The 23,095-nt window shown below is 42.2% G+C and overlaps 1 protein-coding gene across 5 annotated transcripts in view; it reads left to right on the top strand.

Moving 5' to 3' along the window:
* The first annotated feature begins 1,168 nt into the window (after nucleotides 1-1,168).
* The window catches only part of ipo8 (importin 8), a 29,508-nt gene continuing 7,581 nt past the window's right edge, over nucleotides 1,169-23,095 (top strand). The window contains exons 1-21 of one of the 5 annotated variants that reach the window (XM_029494876.1): nucleotides 1,169-1,181; nucleotides 1,336-1,522; nucleotides 2,131-2,212; nucleotides 2,831-2,987; nucleotides 3,133-3,291; nucleotides 6,033-6,189; nucleotides 6,643-6,732; nucleotides 6,825-6,919; nucleotides 6,999-7,083; nucleotides 7,158-7,292; nucleotides 8,329-8,428; nucleotides 8,695-8,771; nucleotides 11,642-11,758; nucleotides 13,870-13,959; nucleotides 14,589-14,754; nucleotides 15,692-15,852; nucleotides 15,979-16,104; nucleotides 17,606-17,681; nucleotides 18,620-18,745; nucleotides 20,322-20,419; nucleotides 20,492-20,587. In XM_029494876.1, the coding sequence (XP_029350736.1) occupies nucleotides 1,439-1,522; nucleotides 2,131-2,212; nucleotides 2,831-2,987; nucleotides 3,133-3,291; nucleotides 6,033-6,189; nucleotides 6,643-6,732; nucleotides 6,825-6,919; nucleotides 6,999-7,083; nucleotides 7,158-7,292; nucleotides 8,329-8,428; nucleotides 8,695-8,771; nucleotides 11,642-11,758; nucleotides 13,870-13,959; nucleotides 14,589-14,754; nucleotides 15,692-15,852; nucleotides 15,979-16,104; nucleotides 17,606-17,681; nucleotides 18,620-18,745; nucleotides 20,322-20,419; nucleotides 20,492-20,587 (2,277 nt within the window). In that variant the 5' untranslated portion in view covers nucleotides 1,169-1,181; nucleotides 1,336-1,438. Of the gene's footprint in view, nucleotides 1,182-1,221; nucleotides 1,523-2,130; nucleotides 2,213-2,830; nucleotides 2,988-3,132; nucleotides 3,292-6,032; nucleotides 6,190-6,642; nucleotides 6,733-6,824; nucleotides 6,920-6,998; nucleotides 7,084-7,157; nucleotides 7,293-8,328; nucleotides 8,429-8,694; nucleotides 8,772-11,641; nucleotides 11,759-13,869; nucleotides 13,960-14,588; nucleotides 14,755-15,691; nucleotides 15,853-15,978; nucleotides 16,105-17,605; nucleotides 17,682-18,619; nucleotides 18,746-20,321; nucleotides 20,420-20,491; nucleotides 20,588-23,095 lie in introns of those variants that run through there. The other 4 variants (XR_003840419.1, XM_029494877.1, XM_029494878.1 and 1 more) reach the window with 4 other exon arrangements.

Here is a 23,095-nt window from a genome sequence, read left to right as displayed (position 1 = left end):
TTTTTTTTTTTTTTTTTTTTGGACTGGGCCGTAACTACACAAAAACAAGAGCACTCCTGATAGCACAGCACACTATTAGCTGACTGTGGTGGTGACATCAACTCCAGCAGACACCTTGACACTTTACCTGGTCTTAACATAAGGAATGGAATTCCCCAGTACCTGAAAACAAGCCTCATTATTCAATGGACTTTCTCTAATGTGCTGTTGGGTAATGGTTAATTATGTCTGGCTTAGCACACAATTAGCCCCAGTTGGGGATGATGTGGGATCACAAGCTATTACAATTAATCCTTTTTAAGATTTTTATTTATTTATTTATTTTTAATTTATCCATCTGAGTTGTGCATGAATGTGAATCGAAGGCCTGGAGTGAGAGTCTTAGTACAGAGGGGGTGTGGCACTCAATGAGCCCCAATTAGTGTTTTGTTTTTGTTTTTTTTTTTTTGTTTTTTTTGGGTCTCTCTACAGTATCAATGCCACACTTATCTGTCAGGTTTGCATTTGGGTTTACCACAACTTGCGACTTGTATCTACCCTGAGTGTAAACCCCTTCTGATGTTCCATTGTGAACTGCTATTTTGAAGCCTGTAGTTTTCAACTTGGTTGTTGGCCATCTTGTGTTTTTTATTTTTATTTATTTATTTTTTTTAAACCATTAGCGATACTTGGAGAAGTTGGTGCCAAGGGAGTGAGAGAGTTAGGGTTTTACCTGATCTGTAATACATATGTTAGGCAGGTTTCAGTGTGTGGTACAGACTATCAGTCACACGATAGGCAATCCCTGGTGGCTCTGCTGGTTTATGGTATTTTTTTTCCCCCTCAATGGGGAAAAAAAAATATCGTGTTGTATTGGAAACCAGGACCATAAACCAATTAAAATGCTTACTGAAGTAATAAATCAATCGAAAATAAAGCTTTTTTTTCTTGGACTTAAATACAATCTGACTTATTTTTACAGCCCACGGAGTCACCCCTGATGTTCATATGATGGTTTCGAATGCAGATCTCCTCCATTAACTGTGTGATTCCCCTCGACAGAGACCAGGAGCAGCTGCAATAACAGCTACAACACTGATGGTGGCAGCACCGGTTATGTCAAACTTTTGAGATTACGAGGAGAGGAAGAAGCCCGTATACCGTTTTGTTTATTGAACTTTACGTCCAACGACAGGCAGGAGGTAAGGCTACCCCAGGTAAACGTGGGCGTTTGACAGGAAAACTGGTTATGGCGTAAAAATAAATGTGCCAACACCACACAAGCTTTTATTTTGAAAGTTGAGAGCGGAAGTTATTTTGGTAAGAATCGCTGTCTTGACCCTCTTCGTGCTACAGCAGATTCAGATCCCAACGCTGGGCTGACTTCAGGACTCTAACGTAAGCTAGTGCTACATGTATGTTGGTAGCAACACAGAAGAAATCGTGGAACTGAACTCGCATGGATCCAAACAGAATAATCCAGGCCCTGAGAGGGACAATAGACCCCAATCTGAGGGTCGCGGCGGAGAATGAGCTCAATCAGGTGGGTGAGCTAAAGTGGCATACTTTTTGTTTGTCTGGCTTTTTCCTGGTGCATCACAGACCAGTTTGGCCTAGAAGTGATACCGGTGGGGGATGGCAAGACGTGTTGACGATGACCAGGCTCAGTTTTGGCCTGTCGAATCATCGGACCACGTTTGCTGGTTTTTATTAGGCCTATGATCTGCGGTTTGACCTGTACTTGCTTAGACAGCTGCGACGGAGAACAATGGGAGTCAAGACTGACAGCCGTCATTGAGGAGCAGGGCAACTATTAAAACCATCAGAGCCCTCAGGACCAGGGCAACTATTATAACTATCAGAACCCTCAGGACCAGAGTAATTACCTGGTCTAGGTGAACAGAAATAAAGTTCACCAATGCCAGAGAAACATTTCTGATTAAACTTCATTAAACTGTGACAGATTATGATGAACTAAAGCAACAGCTCAGGACATACGTAGTCATGAAAAAATAGCACTTAGGTCTCAGTAGACCCTGCTCTGAGGTTTGTGTGTCAGATTCTGGTTTACGACCATGAACCAGGTGAGGGAAGTTCTGGGTGACTCAATTTAACAAAGCTGTCTTTCACTGAATCTGCTGTGTATTTCAGTCCTACAAGATCATCAACTTCGCTCCGACTCTGCTGCAGATCATCGTGTCGGAGCAGGTGGACTTTCCTGTTCGACAAGCAGGTAAGAAGACATCGTACTGTAGCTCTGGTGTTCACTGCTAAAGAATCTACCTCTAGTCATATGGACAATGATAATACACATAATAAAAGGTAGTTCATCCATTATTATTCATATCGGAAAAGGTTTAAAGGGAAATATCTAATTTCTTCTCTTCATGGTATCCCTGGCATTCGCTGCATAAACAAAGTGATATTCCCACTGACAGGTTCAGTCATACTACTTGTGCAATGGTGGGTTAGTTATTGAGTGTATGTGATTCTGAGTTGTGGCGTGAACTAATGGGTTGAGATCAACTTAAAGCCCATTGGATCCTACTGAAGACACTTGTTTTTTTTTTTTTTTTTTTAAAAACACCTCACATGCAACTTCCTAAAGCAGCTGGTAACTGTGTTGTGTTACACTCTTGTGGTCATCATATGGTTGTCAGATTGCAGGTTCATGCTGATGACGGAAAGTGCAAGTGTAACACTGCTGTGGATATATTTGAAGGGGAACAGTGTTTTATGTATACAACCATTGATAGTAATAGATATTAGTTAAATGAATCCATGGTTACTTGATTGTGTGTGTGTGTGTGTGTGTGTGTGTGTGTGTGTGTGTGTGTTTGTGTGTGTCTAGCGGCAATCTACTTGAAGAATATGGTGAGTCAGTATTGGCAGGACAGAGAGCCATCTGTGGGTGAGTTTGTCTTTCCGTTCAACATCCACGAAAACGACCGGCAACAGATCAGAGACCATATAGTTGAAGGGATCATCCGCTGTCCAGAGTCCATACGGTATGGTCCACATAGTCCAATGTTCCTAACAATCCAGGGTCCATATATATATATATATATATATATATATATATATATATATAAATTAATACTAATAATTGATAATTATTATTATTAATTATTATTATTTTTGTACTGTTCATAGCGCCCAGCTGACTATGTGTCTGCGAGCCATCATCAAGCATGACTTCCCTGGCCGCTGGACTGCCATTGTGGACAAGGTGGGGATGTACCTACAGTCTCAAAACAGCGGCAACTGGTACGGCAGCCTGCTGGCTCTCTACCAGCTGGTCAAAACCTACGAGTGAGTAACCAGTTCCAGGAGCTTCTCTGCTATTGCTTTCCACTCTGAACATCCTCCTGGGGAGATGAAGTGGAGTTAAAGGGGGACATAGACTCCACATTTGAAATAATCAATAACACACCTCTGCCAAATCTGAAGGAAAGACAGACAAAACAAAGCTCAGAGAGGACCCAAACTCTTAACTGCATCAGCAAAGTGGTAAATTTTCCCAGATTCATTACTTTGTTTTTTTTTTTTTTTTCACACAGAAATAACAAATTTCTGATTAAAATCAAGTCTTTTGGTGAGGAGGACCAAGTATCTTTAGCTGAAACAACAGCCACATTCAATATACTGGTGTTAATGAAGACATGAAACTATATATTATGAGTAAATGATTTACGAGATCGTGATTTCCGACATTGTAATTAGCAATTTGCAAAAGGCCGTAATATAGAAAATACTCACAACAAGTTGAACCCAGAGCGAAAGCTTGGCTTTCCTCTTTGAACAAATCACCATAATAATCTCCTGAGAGGGGTAAAATGCTCTCAAGATACCAATAGCAGCGGACAGTCTCCCTTGCACACCTTTTTGTGCACTTTGAATTGAGTGGCCCATGTAGTGTATAATAGGGCTGCAGAGTCCGTTGAAGGATTTGTCAGATGTTGATTTATCACAGTCTGCTCTCATGATTGTATACCCATCAAACCTGATGTCTGTCCTTTCTTCATGAGAACACTTCTCAGTAAAGCAGATCAATTTACTTTTTCAAAAATCTTCCTCATGACATAGATGTGGTGTGATCTTTTCAACTTTATAACTCAGTGATTTGATGTTTGTTGGACAGAAGTGGGAGCCATATCACAAGGAAATACAACAAGCCTCCACCAGCACTAGAAAAAGCACAAAATTAAATGCCAAATCATATCGCACTTGAAATATCCATCAGAAATCACAATAAGATTTTTTTTCCCATATGCCATTTTTACCCAGCACAAAAATGTATGTACTCAACATTTCTGAAAGCCCATTGATTGATTTTTATGACTTCATTTTAGAATGTTTTTGGGGTAGATCATCTGACAAAATGCATGAAAAAGTAATCAAGGACAGTCTGTCTGAAAATGAAATGAGCCCTTAGCCCGTCTTATAAAAGTGAACTATTCTGGCTAATGACCATGGATGGGGGGCTGCCTTCTGGTTGCAACAAAAAGTCAGAAGAAGACTATGTGAAAATGGCTCTACTTTCTACTATTCCCAGTTAATGTTTTCCCTAATCTGATGTTGGTATCATTTCCAGTTTCAGGTCTTCTGTATGGTGACCCAGAGAGTTAAAGACAATGCAACTTAATTTGAGAACGCATTCACAACTTATTAAGAAAATTTGGTGTAAATAGCCTATGGCACAATGGAAGTGTTTCTGGAAGACTTAAAAACTATGCACAGTTTTTGAGACTTGGCATTTTGAATCAGAAAATCTTTATTGCAAAGTACTTTATAAACATAAAAGGAATTCATCTTGGTTTTTGGTACAGAAATGAACATACATAGTAAAATTATAATAGATAAAATGAATAAAAATAATATCTATTTACAATAAGATGTAGTTGTATACGATGTAAAGAGTTGGAGGAGCCCAGAATGAGTGTGTTCATTTAATGCAAATCGGAAGACATTAATGTAATGTGTATTGTCTATTGTGCAGTTGGCTGTGTTGGAAAATGAGCAGAAATTTGTTTTTCATTTAGTTTAACATTGTGGTTGCATGATTCAGATATTAGACTATTATAAGCCTTGCTATTCGAATAACCTGAAACAATACCTACAATTAACTGTGAAACAAGTCGTCAGCTGGCTGTAGTGAGATAACATTGTCCTCTGCTGCCAATGCAATTTGGAATTTAATTATATTGCATTTTCATATTGGATAGCATAGCTGATGCACGGCTTGTTTATGTGTTATGCATATCTTGTCAAATTAAGTAGCAGAGAATCTTCAATTAAACATAGTGTACTTTTTTTTTTTTTTCAAGACTGTAAAGTAGCGTATGCATCTGGGCGTGGTTACTGTGTGTTTGAAAACCTGCGCTACACACATTGACCTGCATGTTTCTACAAAGATCTGTTTCTGTATTAGATAATAAAATATCTAAAGCACAAAAAGATAACTCAAACTGATATGGTATAGAAAACAGACGTCATTCAATCACATGAATGCTACCACTCATCTGTATCCGGGGTGCCGGCGGTGCTGTAGGGGTAGACCTTTGCCAGGTCACCAGTCCATTGCAACAGACAAACAACCAGTCACACTCACACTTGGGCTTATGGGCAATTTAGAGTCACCAATTAACCTAAACATGTATGTCTTGTATGTAATGATGTATGTGGGAGGAATCCGGAGTACCTGGAGTAAACCTATGCAAGCATGGGGAAAACATTCAACTCGCAGAACGGCCTCAGTCCTGAGAACCGAACCTGTGACCTTCTTGCTGTTGGGCACCACTGCTAACCACTATGCCGCTGTGTTGCCAAAACTAATTTCAATGACTGTCTTATTATGTTCATTTTGAACGTGTTTATCTACCTTTAGTAATGTTTTTAATTTCTCATGACTTGTGAGATACTCTCATGTTTTGTGCATGCGTGTGAAATTGTTGTGTTTCAAGAACACGCTGCTCGAGTGCAGTCTCTTACAATATACTCTTGTCTCTCTCTCTCTCTCTCTCTCTCTTTCTTTGTTCTTGCATTTGTGTCAGGTACAGGAAGGCAGATGAGAGGGAGCCACTGTTGGCGGCCATGCAGATCTTCCTGCCAAGGATCCAGCAGCTGATCAGTCAACTTCTGGCTGACTCCACGATCTTCTCTGTCCTTATCCAGAAACAGATCCTCAAAATCTTCCACGCTCTTGTACAGGCAGGTGTATGTGAACAAGTGAAAAAGGTGTTGGATACCTAATATGGTTAATGCAATGTACACGCAGTATATTAGAACTAACACAGCTCCTGTTGAAGCCACTTAATAGGTCACTGAAATGATCATGAAAGGAGCTTTACTGTCAATACTTTCATTTATATTACTGTTCATGATTTCCCACTTACTCTACTTCTCTCTGTCCTTTCTTAAACTGGTACTATATGAATGGAAATTGTCTTGACTGATGAAAAACAAAACATGTCTAATTTATATGGACATGGCTGGTTTTAAAGTTTGAAACCCAGATGCCTCTTGCAAGTAAAGGTATCAAAACACATGAGTGAGATCAGGCTATTTGTTCGACCTTGGCATCATTAGTGAGACTCACTTGGTATGGAATGGACAAACGCTGATGATAATGATAACAGCATCAACCTTTCTTTTGCCCTACAGTATTCGCTGCCTCTTCAGCTGATCAACAACACAGTTATGACTCAGTGGATGGAGATCCTCAGAGCTATAATGGATCGGGACATCCCTGCTGTAAGACACAACAAATGTTCACAGAATTAACAATGTTAAACTTAGTAGTTGCACAATCTCCTGAAAGTAACAAGAAATTATATGTTTATTAGGAGACACTAGAAGTAGATGAGGATGATCGTCCTGAGTTGGCATGGTGGAAGTGTAAGAAGTGGTCGCTCCGCATCATCACGAGACTGTTTGAGCGGTATGTCCAGATCACCAAAAATCACATAAGCAGTTTTCAGCAAGAGCAGCTGTTAACTGGCCTATGCTCTGAATTACAGGTATGGAAGTCCTGGCAACGTCACAAAGGAGTACTACGAGTTTGCCGACTTTTTCCTGAAGTCGTATGCAGTGGGCATACAACAGGTTATGTGTCACTGAGACATGAACCTTTTACTGCAGGCTGATCAGTTGCTCAGACTTGTTCTCTGTATATATAGGTCCTGCTGAAGGTGGTGGACCAGCACCGACAGAAACAGTACGTGACTCCTCGTGTTCTACAGCAGTGCCTCAACTACCTCAACCAGGGTTTGTCACACTCCCTGACCTGGAAGCAGATGAAGCCTCACATGCAGGTGGGACAAGCAAAGAGGAGACGCATATATCACAAAAATTTTATGACTTAAGGCCGTCTGATTCCATTGCTACTGGAACTACTCTAAAATTTGCTGATTTTAAATCTGCAATCTGAAGGAGAAGATATTACGTTATTCTGATTATTCTGGTTATTCTGAAAACAAAATACAAAGTCTCATAATCTCTGGTTGTGTGGCTAACGCGCTCATCAATTAGCCATAACATTATTAAATGTGACAGGTGAAGTAAATAACATTGATTGGTACAGATGTGAGCACCAAAGTTGGACCATAGAGCAATGGAGGAAGGCTGATGCAGTTAAGCTGATTTCTTTTACATCACTGGATGGTGTGGAGGGTGCATATGTGTGTCTTACTTGGGGAAGACATGGTGCCAGGATGCACTTGGGGAAGCCAAACTGGTGGAAGCAGTGATGCTTTGGACAATGTTCTGCTGGGTCCTGCAATTCATATGGCTGTTCCTTTGACAAGTGCCCACCTAAACATTGTCCAGCCCAAGTCCAGTACTTCATGGAAACAGTGTTCCCTAATGGTAGGAGCTCAGCAGGACAATAGTTTGAGGAACAACAACCAGTTCAAGATGTTTGACTTAGCTCCTCAAATTCCTCAGATCTCAGTCCAATTAAAGAAATCTGTGGAATGAGCTGGACCAACAGGTTTGTTTCATGGAAACTCCACCCCACAACTTCCAGGACTTAAAGGATCTTTTTCTAATGCCTTAGTCCTGACACCACAGCTCATATTTAGAGGTCTAGAGTCTGGATCTTAGATCTTAGATATAAAGGGCAGCAAAAGGATGACCTACACAATATTGGTCAGGTGGTCATAATGTTATGGCTGTCGAGTGTATAATTGCTGCAGATTCAATCCTCAGCCCAAAGTGGTTCCCAGACCTGATCAGACCTGTATTCTTATATTGTCCCACCATCTGTCCTGCTTTCGTCCTCTTACTATTACTGTTGCCAACGTTCTTTAGAATCCTTCTGAATTTATGATTATCCTTCCTCTCTTTCAGACGATATGCCAAGAAGTCATCTTCCCCCTGATGTGCTACAAAGATGAAGATGAGAGGCTGTGGCAGGAAGATCCATATGAGTATATACGCATGAAATTCAGTAAGTCCTCAAATGCTCTGGTGTAAGAGTGGACTCTACCTACAAACTTCCCTGAGGTGATGAACCCAAAACACATTTCAAGTTGTCTCATCTTGTGAGGACCACTGTTTCACAAAAGTGATGATGGATACAGTCGTGAATAGAAAATACACAAGGCTCCTGATCCTGCTCCACACTCTGATAGCTAATATCCACTGTATTTAAAGCACAAAGGATGGCTTTTGTGTGTTTGTGCGTGTTGTGTGATCGATTTTTCTTTTTCACAGATCTTTATGACGACCACGCCCTCCCGGCCACGGCTGCTCAGAGCTTCCTGTGTAAAGCTGCTCGCAAAAGGAAGGAGGTGAGGAGCTACTCTAACGCACAGTTTGTTAGTTGGACATCCTAACTTGTATCCCCATTCCGCTAACTCTGTTTAAAACTGCTAAAACCACAGTAAATTAGTTAAAGTATGAATAATGACTATATAGCATGCCATGAATATTGGAATATATGGAATGAAAACTGATGTCATCTCGGCACTAGAGCCAACTTTTGTTCTGATTTCATTTCGTGCAGCTGTTGCAGCAAGAGGTATGTGTGTCGGTATGAGCGAGTCATCCAAAAATGTAGTTGCTGCAATACTGAATTATGAAGAAGCAATCAACACCCTGGCGAATTTTTGTAATGTTAGTGGCCAAAATACTAACATTAACCTGTACTGTTCTACTGATCAAGAAATTCATTCTTTGTTCAATTGAGGCACACAGAATAACCTCTCAGGTTCCGCCAGGCAGTTTCTGCATATCAGGCTAACTTTCAGAGAAACTCTTCTTCTTCACCACATTGGATATACATCCAGTGCTGTCCTATGTTTTTGTCCTCTTTTATGTTGTGCCAACACACAAAGACAAACAACCCCTCACGCTTGCACTCACACCTACGGTCAATTTAGAGTCACCAGTTAACCTAGACATGCAAGTCATTGGACGGTGGGAGGAACATGCAAACTCCGCACAGAAAGGACCCAGGCCAGGAACCGTACCCATGACCTTCTTATTGTGGTTGCAACAGCGCTAGCCACTATGCCGCTGTGCTGCACTTTTTTACATTCATTCTGTTGTGCACTAGTAGGAGCAATTTGGAGATTGCCGATTAATATCAGTGATTATGGAAAATGATTATTGATATCTAAGAATAAGTAATCTAAGTACTGACTGTTATGAATCCAGCTATTTTCACAATTATAGCCACAATAATCACAAACAACAACGGATTAAATTATAACGGAATTAATTCATAGCAACAATTATTCAAAATAACATCACTCAGCATAAATGGCGGTTATAGTTACATTTTCCAATGGCACACATCAGCTACTGACTACAATAGGTAACACACGTGAGTGTGTGGGAGCGTGTGTGTGAGCAGTAAAGATGGCCGCAGAGTCACGTGAGTGAGGTCTTTAATGTCCAAGATGGCGACTATGCACCCGTCGGACCTAAGATGGCGACTAATTGCAGCGTGCGAATAGCGTTAACAAAGAGAGAGAGAGAGGATGAGGTCTTTGGGCCTAGGTACTGAAGTTGCAGTAACGGGGTAATGGAGCTGAGATCACGCAATCACAATCAAGGCAGGGTGAATGTAGAGTGTGTGAGGTGTGTGTTGGGGAAGAAAAGAGAAGGAGAAAGAGATCAGACGACGTCACCACAGTTGATAATTACAATATCACTACACAATAGCGGAGCTGGCAAACGGAGTTCAATGGTCGGGTATTGGTCCTTTAACAAGTGATATTGCTGATCACGGTGACAGCCGACACAAGAGATCTGTAGCACCAACCAAGTTTACAACTTATAGGACTTAAAGGAGGTCAAACAAACAAAACAAAACAAAACAAACGAAACAAAATACCAAATAAAACAAAATACACACTATTCTAATTGTCTCTGCCCAGACGTAAGCTTCTTACTTTTGTTGCTCTGCTCCTCCGGTTTGAGGGCGAAAAAGGGAGCGAGAGATCCGTTTCGAGTGGTCGCAGCGTGTTCTTCGGCTTGGTTGAGCGGTCTGTGTTGCTCGTCAGACAACAGTGACGTGATGAGTTCCTCAGCGGCAGCGGGGAAGATCACGGGAAAAGACGATACACTTTGTTAAATTCTGGTAACAAAGTTTGGCATGCTGGTCCTCACAGCACATGAGATCAGCTGATTACGCAGCGATTCGCGCTGGGTTCAAGGAGAATAAAGAACAGAAAAACAAACAAAAAAAACCCACCGCAGTCTGCACTCATCGCACGAGTTGAAGACTGTGACCCAGGTTTTGTGATGGTAGGGTTCAAATGTTTGAGGTTGCTCCCTTCGGGAAGACAGCTGGGACAGCTCTCCACTGCAACTGGTGCACTGGGAAATCAGTGGAGGATCGCTGTGCGTCTTAATTACCTGCTTGACGTCACCGGGACCCTTGCTGGTGGTGCTGGCGTCCAGCCAATGTCTGCGTTCAGTTCCTGTTCAAACTCAGATTCACACCTTGAGTGTGGCTCATGGGGGTCATGGCGCCAGACAACTCTGGCCCAGACTTTTGGAGGGACGTGTGTGTATGTATGTATGTATGTATGTATATGACTATATATATATATTTTGGTAAAATAGTAAATTTGAAAATTCATGGAAAATACCAATTATATTTTAGCATTAAAAATATAATTTCAGCAAAAGAGCTTCGAGATACTGGTGTACTAACCATTACAGAAACATAAAAAAATATTTTGGTCGTTGTCAATGCTGTTATTTTAGGACAGCTGTGGCATGAACCTTATGAGTGGTGGTCTAATAAATTTGTATATATAATATGTATGTGTGAGAGAGAGAGGAATGAATCTGACTTTATTGATGCATATGAGTGCATATCTGCAGTAAAAACCTAATCAAAGACTTCTGTGGACCAAACTGAGCTTAATTCAGTCAGTGAATTTCACAGGGTGGTGGAAAAAATAAAGGTTCTAGTGGCATCTGGTATCCTAATGTCTCAATATCATCATATACACAGCTGTTGATTTTGTTTTACTGGCACAATCTGTCATATCTAAAAAGTCATTTATGTGCACAAAATCATGTCAGCTAAACTTTTCCTTTAAGCTGTGAAGCTGCTGAAGAGAGTTTTTCATATACAGTTACACGCTAAGCATCATGTTTCAGCTATTAACCTCTTCTTCCTCTGTGCTTTTTTTCTTGGAAGGTTCTTCCTCAGATCATGGAATTCAGCCACCAGATACTGATGGACCCCTCTGCTGACCCCCGCAGGAAGGATGGAGCACTGCACTGCATCGGCACACTGGCTGAGCTCCTACTGAAGGCAACACACCCAGACACTTTTAGTTTTGTGACAGCTTGGATAGACAGCTGACAGGAGGCAAAGACCCCAAAGGTGCTGCCGTCGACTAGCAATCCATGGTAGCACTGGCATAGTTTAGCAGCCTTGTCACAACCAGCACGAGCTACAAGTCAGATAAGGAAAATACCCCAAGGGTCAGCGAGAGCAGGGGTGGAAGATGACTCACAGGCAGACTACATGGTCACAGACACTGGAACGGATAAGACTATGAGTTGGATATGTGACTCAGTGAAAGATAGGGGCACGGACCTATTCTCTAGGACTAGAAGTGGGGAGAATAGTGTGAAGAGCAAAGTGAGCGTGGCTGGAGAGAATAAAAATGGTAGGTTAGAGGGAAAGAAGCTCCAGGTTTGTCCTTGTGGTTGGCAGAAAAAGTTGAAAGTTGAAACTGTGATGTTTGCAGTTTGGATTATTTCCCAGATTGATGTGGCCACTGTCGGTATATGAGATTCCAATATCTGCTGCAGAGAAAATGAAAAGACTAGTACGCTTTTACATTAGGAAGTGTCTTGGTGTTCTGAGATGTTTAAGCACTGTGGCACTGTATGGGAAAGGCATACTTCAGCTCCCAGTATCTAGTCTAGTGGAGTAGTTTAAATGCACTAAGGTTAGACCAGAGCTCCTGCTATCTGGGAGTAAAGACGTGGTAGTTAGTAAGGTGGTTCCAAACCCAACCAAGGGGAGAAAATGGAATCCAAGAATGGCAGTGCAGGAAGCGAAAGCCAATCTTGGGCATACTTTGTGGGTAATGTACAGATGGGGAGGCTTGGGGCTTGGCCCAGGCAAACCAGTGTGGATTAGAGCAGGTCCCAAAGAAAAGACGGAAGCTAGTTGTGGAGCAGGTTCGTAGACAGGAGGAAATATTAAGGAATGCAAACGCAGTGGCTCAGGCTAAGCAGGGACAGTGGTTGAACTGGGAAGGTGTAGAGAAGAAAAAGCTTAGTTGGAAAGAGCTGTGGAGTATGGAGGAAAGTAGTATTAGATTTTTGATAGGGTTAGGGTTAGGGTTAGGGGCAACGTATGATGTATTGCCAACTCCACGGAACCTAAAACTCTCGGTAAATGGAGACTCGCTATGTTTGTTGTGTTCAGGTACTGCAACTCTAAAGCACATCTTGTCAGGTTGTAAGGTTAGTCTGTCACGGTAATCTGACGGTATACTAGGTGACATAACCTGGTTTTAAAAAGCTTAGCTGAAGGCATTGAAGATATACGGAGGCAGGCAATTTTAGGAAGGTCTAAGGCAAAGAGAGTTGCAATTCAGTAAGATCTAGTCAGTGGATTTGGGTTAGAAGAAGTAATAGTAGCTGGGGGCCCAGCAGGGGGAGCTCTTAAGATAGACAGACTCTAGGGAGAGGTAGAGGAAGAAATCCAGGAAGAGGAAGTGTATTTAAGTGGAGGATGTGGCCTGTTTGAGCATCTTTGAGACTATGTGGTTCGTTGGCCTTTATTGGTTTGATTTGGGTGGATTATAGGACTGTCCAGGTGAGTTTGCTTGCTGAATCTGCTAGTGTAGCTTGTCCTCCACTTCCTGCACCCTCTATACTTTCATGCCCCCTTCCCGAACCAGGGTCTGTATCCCATCCCTACTTTTATCTCCACCTCTTCTATTTCTCTCCCCTACCCAATTCAGGGTCTGTATCCCCACCCCGCTTTCACTGGTGCAGTTTGTGAGAGGTCAGAATAGTTGACAGTAGTGCTGCTTGAGATAGTTGTCTTTATGTGAGGAGCAGTGATGGCTGACAATAGGGGAGTGACTCTGGGACACCAGTGATCACGGTTTAGCCTCCTGGAGGTGTCGTGGTCCTAACTAGGCGTAACACAGGTGAAAGGAGGTTCCCACCTGATGACCCCAAAGACAGGTTAGCTATCACTGCTCACTGGCCTAGTTAGATATTGTCTGTAGGGCACATAGGCAGGGCAAAGTTTGTTGTAAGGGAGTTAATCACTGAGTCTGGTCCATTTTTTTGTTGCCCAAGTTTTTGTTTACTCTAAATGCTTTCCTGAGGTGTGACCGTATAAGTTCTGTTGCATCATCTCAGTGCCTGTGTGTTCTGTGTATCCTTCTACAGAAGCGAATGTACAGAGAACAGATGGAGCTGATGCTGCAAAACTATGTCTTCCCTTTGCTCAACTCTCCAGTTGGTTACCTGAGAGCCAGAGTAAGTGAGCTCTTATCACACTGTGAAACCCTAACCCTCTTCACATCACTGCAAGGACTTGAAAAGAGAGGTGAAAGAGGCAGTACAATTAACAGCTCGTCCAAACATCTTCACAGTGTCTCCTTTGTCAAATTTCTAAGTATTTTGTTGTTTGTCTTTGAATGAAGACTTTCGGTCTTGATTTTGCTAGTGATTAAGTCAGAGATTAGAATAATGTCAGTAAGATGACTGTAAGAGAAGTATTAGATGTATGCATATCAGCCAATCTTCACTGTTTCTGAGCTCCAGTTTTAATGAGATAAATTTCCTCTTAACAGAAGTGTGGGCTCTGGTGTCTCTGGGCCTCATAGAGGAGCTCTTACATGTTGCCCTGTTGCACTGCATGGTGAAGTCTAGATGTACTGTGTGTGATTTGGAAACATCTGTTTGTAAGCTTTGCTACTGTGCCTCGCCTCCCTTCAGCCTATATGGCTCATCCAGTCAGTTAATTTCAATGTCTCAGTATCATGTGTTTTGCTCATTGACATACTTGCCACTAAATCAGGAGACATTGTGGTGTCAGATCCAGAAACAGTTTGTAGACTTAAACCTGTTGTGTTGACCTGCCACTGTCTTCTGTCTTCTGCCAGTCATGCTGGGTGCTCCACTGTTTCAGTCCCCTGCGTTTCCATGATGATCTGGTTCTCAGGAACGCCGTGGTGTTGGTCAAACAGGATCTGATTGATGATAAAGAAATGCCTGTCAAGGTGGAGGCTGCGATTGCTCTGCAGACATTGGTCAGCAACCAGGAACAAGGTCTGAGGACAGTTTAACTGGATAAACAAGCATTATAACAAGTGACCATTAGGGTGCAACTCAAGTGGTTGTCTCCAAGTGGACGTGAAATATGGTTTCCTTCTTTTGCCTGATGACAAAACCCTAAACTGGAGCCTTCAAAATGGCAGATAGTGATTCAAAAAACGTCAGTCAGGGAGGCAGAATGCATTATGGGAAATGTTTTTAATTGGAGCAGATTACAGGAGTTTTACAGCTGGAGCAGAGACCAGTACACTGACTGGAATAAAACTGTTAGCACCTTGAAAAAAAAAAAAACACTTGCAGATGCAGTTCTCCAGTAATGTGACTGGAGATCACCTAACCATTTGGTGAAATGAAATTGTAAAAAAAAAAAAAAAAAAATCAACAGTAAAACTCACAGCTATTTTTGATATTGAAGTTAAGAGAATTTTCATAAGCACAATGTGAAGAGCACTCAAGGTATTGGAACTAAAAAGCTGTGTAGCCTTGAAAAAATTACTTATTAGTGGGTTAGAGGGCTTAGGCTATTGGGGGGGGGGGGGGGGGATTTACCCTGTTCCAGACTGATGGGCACTTTAGGGTAAGAAGAGAGGGAGATGGAGTGATGCCCTCATCGTGCGCCTACCATACAAGTCCGTGGGGGGCAGTGTTATGAATGTTATGAATTATGGGAAGTGCTGGAGAAGACTTTATGCAGTGGATCTTCCATCATGAATGCTAGAACTTAAAATGAACTTATATGAATTTGTACATTTTCTTTCAAAATCAAGAATTAGTTTAATCGAAGAGAATAACATGAATACAACACAGATGACATCATGCACAGCACATCCCTTATTGGTCAGAGGGCATTGCAAGGTATGATTGATCTGCCTGATATTTTGCTCATTTTTATTGTCACACTTTACTTGTACCTCTTATGGTGTTTGTGTAGCCAAATTGTACATCAGACCATACATCCGGCCGGTCATGCAGGAGCTGCTGCATGTGGTAAAAGAGACAGAGAATGATGACTTGACCAATGTCATTCAGAAGATGATTTGCGAGTACAACCAGGAAGTGGCTGCCATTGCTGTGGACATGACGCAGAACCTGGTAGGAACACCATTCACCTGAGACTTTCATGGTGGACCGCATTTGAGTATGAATCTGGATGTAACCTTGTCTGTTAATGCAGACAATCCAATAGGATGTTGCTCTGTGCGTGTGTCTCTGTGTCAGGCGGAAATCTTTACTAGGGTCCTGCAGAGTGAGGAGTACGAGGAGAATGAAGACAAGACTGTCATGGCTCTTGGCATCCTTAGCACTATTGACACCATTCTCACTGTGATGGAGGACCATAAGGAGGTCTCTCACACACACACACACACACACACACACACACACACACACACACACTGTCTTCACAGTGAAATATCTAAAGATTTTGCTCTATTCAGACCAGTTTTAAAATGTGTCTTGGTGACCGCTTCTGGTCACTGATCTCACATTCTGGTTTTTATACAAATAAGCCAATGAAACAGATGGCTCTGTCATGACTGCTTGTGCACACGCATGTATGTGCTTTTTTTTTTATTAAAATGACTGCGGCCGCAGACTTCACATGGTGGGGGAAATGAACCACTAGTACAGTACTACACTCATTCACCTTCTAATGTTTATCTGTTTCTGGGTCATGAGGGATGCTGGAGCCAATCCCAGCTCACGCTTTGCGATGGCGGGGTACACCGTGGACAGGTTGCCAGTCCATTACAGGGCCAACACAGAGAGACATAGATACGAACATCCTCTTACACTCACACGTATACCTATGGGCAATTAGAGTCACCAAGCAACCTAGACATGCATGTCTTTGGACTGTGGGAGGAAACCTACACAAGCACAGGGAGCACATGCAAACTCCACACAGAAAGGTCCTAGGGCTGGGAATCAAACCCACAACCGTCTTGCTGTGAGGCAGCATTGCTAACCACTATGCCGTCATGCTGCCGCCCCCATGGGTACTTGACCAATTAAAAGGTGTTCAGAACACACCTACGCCAGTGCCAAATTCCTGGAACATGGAAAGTTCCCCCACCATCACGGACTGTTTTGGGCGTAAATCAATGGCCAAGGAGCTAATCTTTTTTCGCCCTGATTTCCACGGGTCACACAAGATTCTTCAAAAAGTTTCTGGTCATTGGGGAAATTTTCTGCAATTGGAATGTGGTTGAGGGGTTGGATGAATTTACACATGGTACACAGTTTTATCTATCCTTGAAATATCTGAATTTATTATGAAGTTATGGGGACTCACTCAGACTCACTCAGAGGTGAGAGTAGGTGATCAAGTGGATTCGTGACAACAGCCATCTGCGGTTGGTGTCACATGACTTAAACAGTGGTCATTCAAACCAGAGCTCAGGCAACTTAAACAACTAACAATTGATCCAACACCCAGGAGAAGTAATATACTAAGTATTGTCAAAGTCCTTGTTAATGAATCCATTGAAGATAATTACCCAGGTTTCCCCACCAGTCAGTTAGGACTGATGGATGATGTCTTCAGGAATCTACAACTAAGTCCAGTTGGCCTGGACTCAATCTTTCAGAGGGGTAAACTGTTTCTATAGGAATTCAGTACAGTAGGTGGCAATTCAGAGAGCTTATAGTATAGTTGGCAGCCCTTCAATTTGAACCAGGTCACACTCATGTTTACACTGTTGAAGGATGTGTTATGGAATTTCAAATGCTTCCCCAAATCATCTCAGGTGCATTCAAACCTGCAGTTGCCCACAGCTGCCCACTTGTGAGTGGGTCACTGGAGATGGATGTTAATGCCAGGTCTGAACAGGGCTTTGTCTTTCAGATTACTCAGCAGCTGGAGAACATCTGTTTGCAGGTGATTGGCCTGGTCTTGCAGAAGCCCATCATAGGTATGGCAGGTGTGTGTGCACGGGTTTTTACACAAACAGCATCATTCACACACAAACTGAGTCTCTGTCTGAAGTATTTACATTTTCCTTCATAATCCTTCTTTTTATTAACCCATATTTGGGTGCATCGCACTCTGGAAATAGTCAAGGTTTGCATGTTTAAATGCAGATTCTTGTTGGTGAGTTGATGAACTGAAAACTTCATAATACTAGGTCATAATAAACCAAATCAACAAAGAGAGGAAAGAAAATTTGAGATGTTTGGCTCCTGCTCCTGAATATTTTCATTCATCCAGGTCATTGTTCTCGCTCTCAAAATTGATTTGTTGGCAACTGGACTTGAATTTGTCTATGAAGACGTTTCGCCTCTTATCCAAGGGGCTTCATCAGTTCATGCTTGTTGGTCTACTAGTCCGCACTAGTCCTACCAATCAAACCCTAACCCTACGTCTTCATAGACAAATACAAGTCCAGTTGCCCACAAATCAATTTTGAGAGACAGTCCTTCTCCTGTTCTCTTCTTCAGAAGCCACACATTTTTGCCATGTTTGTTATGTCAGACTGACTATGTTGTGTGAGCACTAGTCCAGCTCTTCTTGTATAGACATGAGTAATGATACCAGCTGTATTAAAATGAGGATCGGGATCAGTGTCAGTTCTGGTGAGGCCTGGTGTCCTCAGGGAAGACTACATTATGAATCTGTGCCACAAACACATCCCCAGTTGGAAGACCTCTGCTCATAGCAATGAAGTGCTTGTTTGTTTAGAATTATCTCATGAACAGTGTGACTCATATTAGGAATGAAAAGCAATGAATTAGGTCTTTACTCTGTGTTACTTGGAATCTGCATTATTCAGTCCACTTTCCATTAAGCTGTAACCCTTTTTCCACTTTAGGTGAATACAGAATTTGTAGTTTCATTAATTATCCTTTCTGCTTTCTGCAGAATTTTATGAGGAGATCCTGTCATTGGCATTTGGCCTCACCTGTCAGACAATCTCCCCCCAGATGTGGCAACTGCTGGGCATCCTGTACGAGGTCTTCCAACATGACTGCTTTGACTACTTCACAGGTAGCTCACACACGAAAGTCATTATCCCAATCCTGCCACTGCTGGCTTTCACACAAAATTCACATTCTATAAACAATTACCGTAATTTCTGAATTATAAGATGCTACTTTTTTCACATGCTTTGAACCCTGCGGCTTAATCAACTATGGGCTAGTTTATGTATTTTTACGGGTAACAAGTTTCATTCTGCCAATACATTTAGCGTCAGACCAATGAAATTACCAAACAGGTCACAGTGGACCTATGAAATTGTTCAAATTAAATTAAATACACCCACACTAAATTCTTCAGATCAGTCATTTATTTTGCGCTTCATGCACACACCCTTATCATGGAAAACACACAAACCATTACATACGGTGCAGCTTTCAATTTAAAGTCGATCGATCTGGCGAAAAGGCAAAATCTTTCTGTGTAACATAATTCCCACCATATGTCATTTCCTCTCATATTTCCAACACCTGTGGTTTATAAACAAGTGCGGCCTATATATGTACAAAACAGATTTTCTCTTCAAATTTAGCAGGTGCAGCTTATATTCAGGTGCGCTCTATAGTCTGGAAATTACGGTAAAATCCTAAATGTTCTTATTAGTTGCTTCACTCGCTGTAGCTTGTTGTTCGACTGATAGACATGTAAAACTCAACGCCGGCCTGAAATACAGTAAAATCCGGTCCATCAGATAATTTCATACGTTTATTAATGGCCTGTTGGTATTTAGCATTCACACCAATCATACAACAAATCCAATAATGCAATGCAACAACTGCCATGCCAATGAAGACCTGCAAACAGATATCCCTCCTCCCTGCTGCTAAGTAGCTTTTTTTAACCTAGGTGAGGAAACCAGTTCATGAAAAGTATAAGACTCCACTGTGAATCAGGATGAAAAGAGGCTGAGTGAGCTGGCGTTTCTATGCGAAGTGATCAAACATCTTACTGCATTAACCCTCCAGCTTCATGGGTGGGATTGTGGGATGCAGTGAAAGTTTTTCAGGCCAAGCTGGCCCTGTGGAAGAAAAGGAAAACAAAAACTGTCTCCCTTTTCATGTTGCCAAACAATGGTAAAGTTGAATGGCAAAGGGCGCTGTGTTCCCAATGGCACACTTTGCTGTTAAACTGAGTATGCATCGAATTGAGTTTCCATGGCACAGAAAAGTAATTTCAAATTGCTTAGTAATCCATTTGCAGTTGACGCAGAAAAAGGACCTGCAAACCTTCAGGTGGAGCTGAGATCGACAGTGTAATGGCACACTCAAAGCAAAGTACCGTGGCGAGTTCCCCCACTTTCGTCCTTGAAACAATGCCCCAACTCCACCTAGCTGTTGTACATATGTGCTAAGCATCCTGATCAGACAATGTTTTGGGAATTTACACCAGTTTGTTTTTAAATGTTGTAATTTAGCTTTAGTTTTAATCTACCCATTCAATGTTCAACCTGTTCAGCCTGCAACTAAGACCTTGTTTTGAATTTTGGCTTTTTCTGTCATTAAGATTTGTCAATAAGATTTGAATGTTGGTACACTAACCCAGAAAATAGCTGCAACTCTCATAATGTACTATGTTTATGTTTCAGATATGATGCCTCTTCTGCACAATTACATTACTGTGGATACAGACATGCTCTTGTCTAACCCAAAAAACTTGGAGGTCATCTACAACATGTGCAAAAAGGTCAGACCTCTGAGCTATGCAAAGTCTAAAGTGTGACTGCTGAGCTATTTACTGATCTTTGGCCTGTTGTAGGTACTGACCATAGATGCAGGTGAGGACGCAGAGTGTCATGCTGCCAAACTGTTGGAGGTCATCATCCTGCAGTGCAGAGGAAGAGGCATCGACCAGGTCAGACAGTCTGTCATTTTCATGTCATTAGCTCTTGACATGGAAAGGTCATAAATAAACTCCTCCTTCTTCATCTATCCCACATCCGCGTCCTTTTTCTCCTTTTTCTTGTTCATTTTGTCTTTATTTTTCTGTCCTCATTCTTCTTCTTGCGTGTGTGTGTTTGTTTATGCATGTGTGCGCACAGTACTGGTATATCATAACACAGAAACAACACTGATAAGTTGCAAATGACATAATGGCTTCAGACAACAGTTGCCCTCCATACTTGTCCTGTGAGATCTTACTGGTGATTAACCATTAACCATAATGTTTTATTGCAAAGACTGTAACATGTAATTGGGATCAGAGAAACTGCACTAAGCTGGGTTAAATCATTTTATCAGACAGATATCACTTTGTTCATGTTAACAATGGGCCTGTTCCTCATGCACTTTAGTTAATCATGGAGTTCCACAGGGTTCTGTGCTTGGACCAATACTTTTCACCCTATCCTGTATATGTTTCCCTTAGGCAATATTATCTGGAAGCACAGCACCAATTTTCACTCTTATGCAGATGATACACAGTTACACACATCAATGAACTAGGAAAAGTGATAAAATTTCTCCTATGCTTGCTTCTCCGCATTGGCTCTCAGTAAAATTCAGAATTAAATTTAAAATCCTTCTGCTATAATATAAAGCTTGTCGTTTCATCCCCCGCCCCCTCCCCCAGGCATACATTACTTGAATTTTTATGTACTCTTGAAAAGCAGTTGGCCACCTGGTTGGCCTTCCCTGCTTGGTGCTGGACTGGGCATACAGTTGCAAGAACAAAGACCATGCCATGAGGTGAGTGTTGGAGTCCTTATTCAAGTTCAATCACTGCATAGCACAATGATACCTGTCCAGGAAGGTGTGATGTCCCAGCTGGTAGTACCACAATGACTCAATGGCCCACTTCATGGCCAAACACTCCTTTTCCATTGTCAAGTACCTTGACAACCAGTCCAGGAGCTTGCAGCTCAGGAACAGGACTGGACACCTCTCTGTCTGCTCCCAAGCCAATATCAGATGTATCCATCTGCAGAATGAATGGCAGGGAGAAGCCTGGGTTGTAGAAAACTGACTCATGTTGGCATCCCTTAATCCTTGAATGCTTGATCACACTCCTTGAGGTGAGGTCCGTGAGTGTGGGTGCCCTCTTTGGGTTGGGAACAAGGTGCGAGTGAAAGGCATCCATCTCCTCCATTCAAGGCTTGACTACCTCCTGTCCAATGACATAGCCCAGCTACTCAATCTGCTTGCATACAAAAGCACACCTGGGTTGATGGTCACTCCAGCCAATCTGATCAGCAGGAGGACCCTTCGGAGGTGGACCACAGATTCCACCCACGTCTGGCTGAAAATAACATCATCCAAGTAGGCAGCTTCTAACTGTGGCACCTTTCTCAGCATTTGAGCCTCAGCCTTTGGAACTTTGCTGGCAACCCCTGTTTTTACTAAAACTTGCAGAAGTCATTGAAAACGCTGTCAGCTCTTTGGTCTCTGGTGCCAGGTCACAGCTGCCAATGTTCTTTAACAGCTCCAGTGTACTTATGAACTTGGCTTTTCATATTCCCTCCAACAACTAATCTATGAGGGGCATTAGGTAGCATTTGAACCTGAAGTTGATGCAGAATCTCTGCAAGCCATCTTTCTTTGAGGCTGCACCACTCACTATTTAAAGCTTCAATGATGCCTAGCTGCAAAATCAGGTAAATCTTCTTGAGTTTAGGCACCAACCACTCTGTGCTCCTATACCACTTGCAGTGACGACTGGCATTTGATTTGAGGTGAACTTTGTGTAGGACAAGACTTGTGAAACCGGTTATGTAGGTGAACACCTCTAAATCCAGCATCATTTTATCTCCCTCTGCTGGAGAGACGGAAGAGGGGGCACATCCACTGCCACAGGCTGAAAGATGGTGTTTCTTATCGGTGAACAAATAGATGAGAAGATACTGCTTGACTGACAGTGTCAGCTCCTGACACACCTTCAAGAGGTTAATATGGAAACACTGATGCATTTTGTCAGGCAGATCACAATTTGTTAGACATACAGAGTTCATAGGTGAGCTTACCAAGGAGTGTGGTGACTTCATATGACCTCTTACATCTTGACATCAGCTTTAGAGATAGGAAGCAGAAGCAGCACCTTCTGGTCAGGTTCTGTCTCTTGCCTTTTTGTCTTACCAGTTTTTCTGATTGGCTTGGGTAGCCTTCATGTGTTCCTGGGCCAGAGCTGTCATCTGTTTTCGTCTGTCTCATTTTCACTACATAGGCCACCACACTCTGTTACTTAGCCCTTGGGTTCTACCTCTGCTCCTTCAGGAGGTCAAGTGCCCCCCTCACCTGATGACCATAGAACACCTCAAATGGTGAGAAATCAGTCAAAGCCTCTACTTCACTCATGACACACGAATGTGTACTGTATTTATTAAAGCCATTTTTGCACACCATTCTGTGGACATTACCACTCTTTGGT

Source organism: Echeneis naucrates, chromosome 23 (genome assembly GCF_900963305.1).
Source record: "Echeneis naucrates chromosome 23, fEcheNa1.1, whole genome shotgun sequence".
In the NCBI taxonomy this organism is placed as follows: domain Eukaryota; kingdom Metazoa; phylum Chordata; class Actinopteri; order Carangiformes; family Echeneidae; genus Echeneis; species Echeneis naucrates.
The sequence above is the reverse complement of the archived record's forward strand: the minus strand, read 5'-3'. Positions and strand labels throughout refer to the sequence as shown.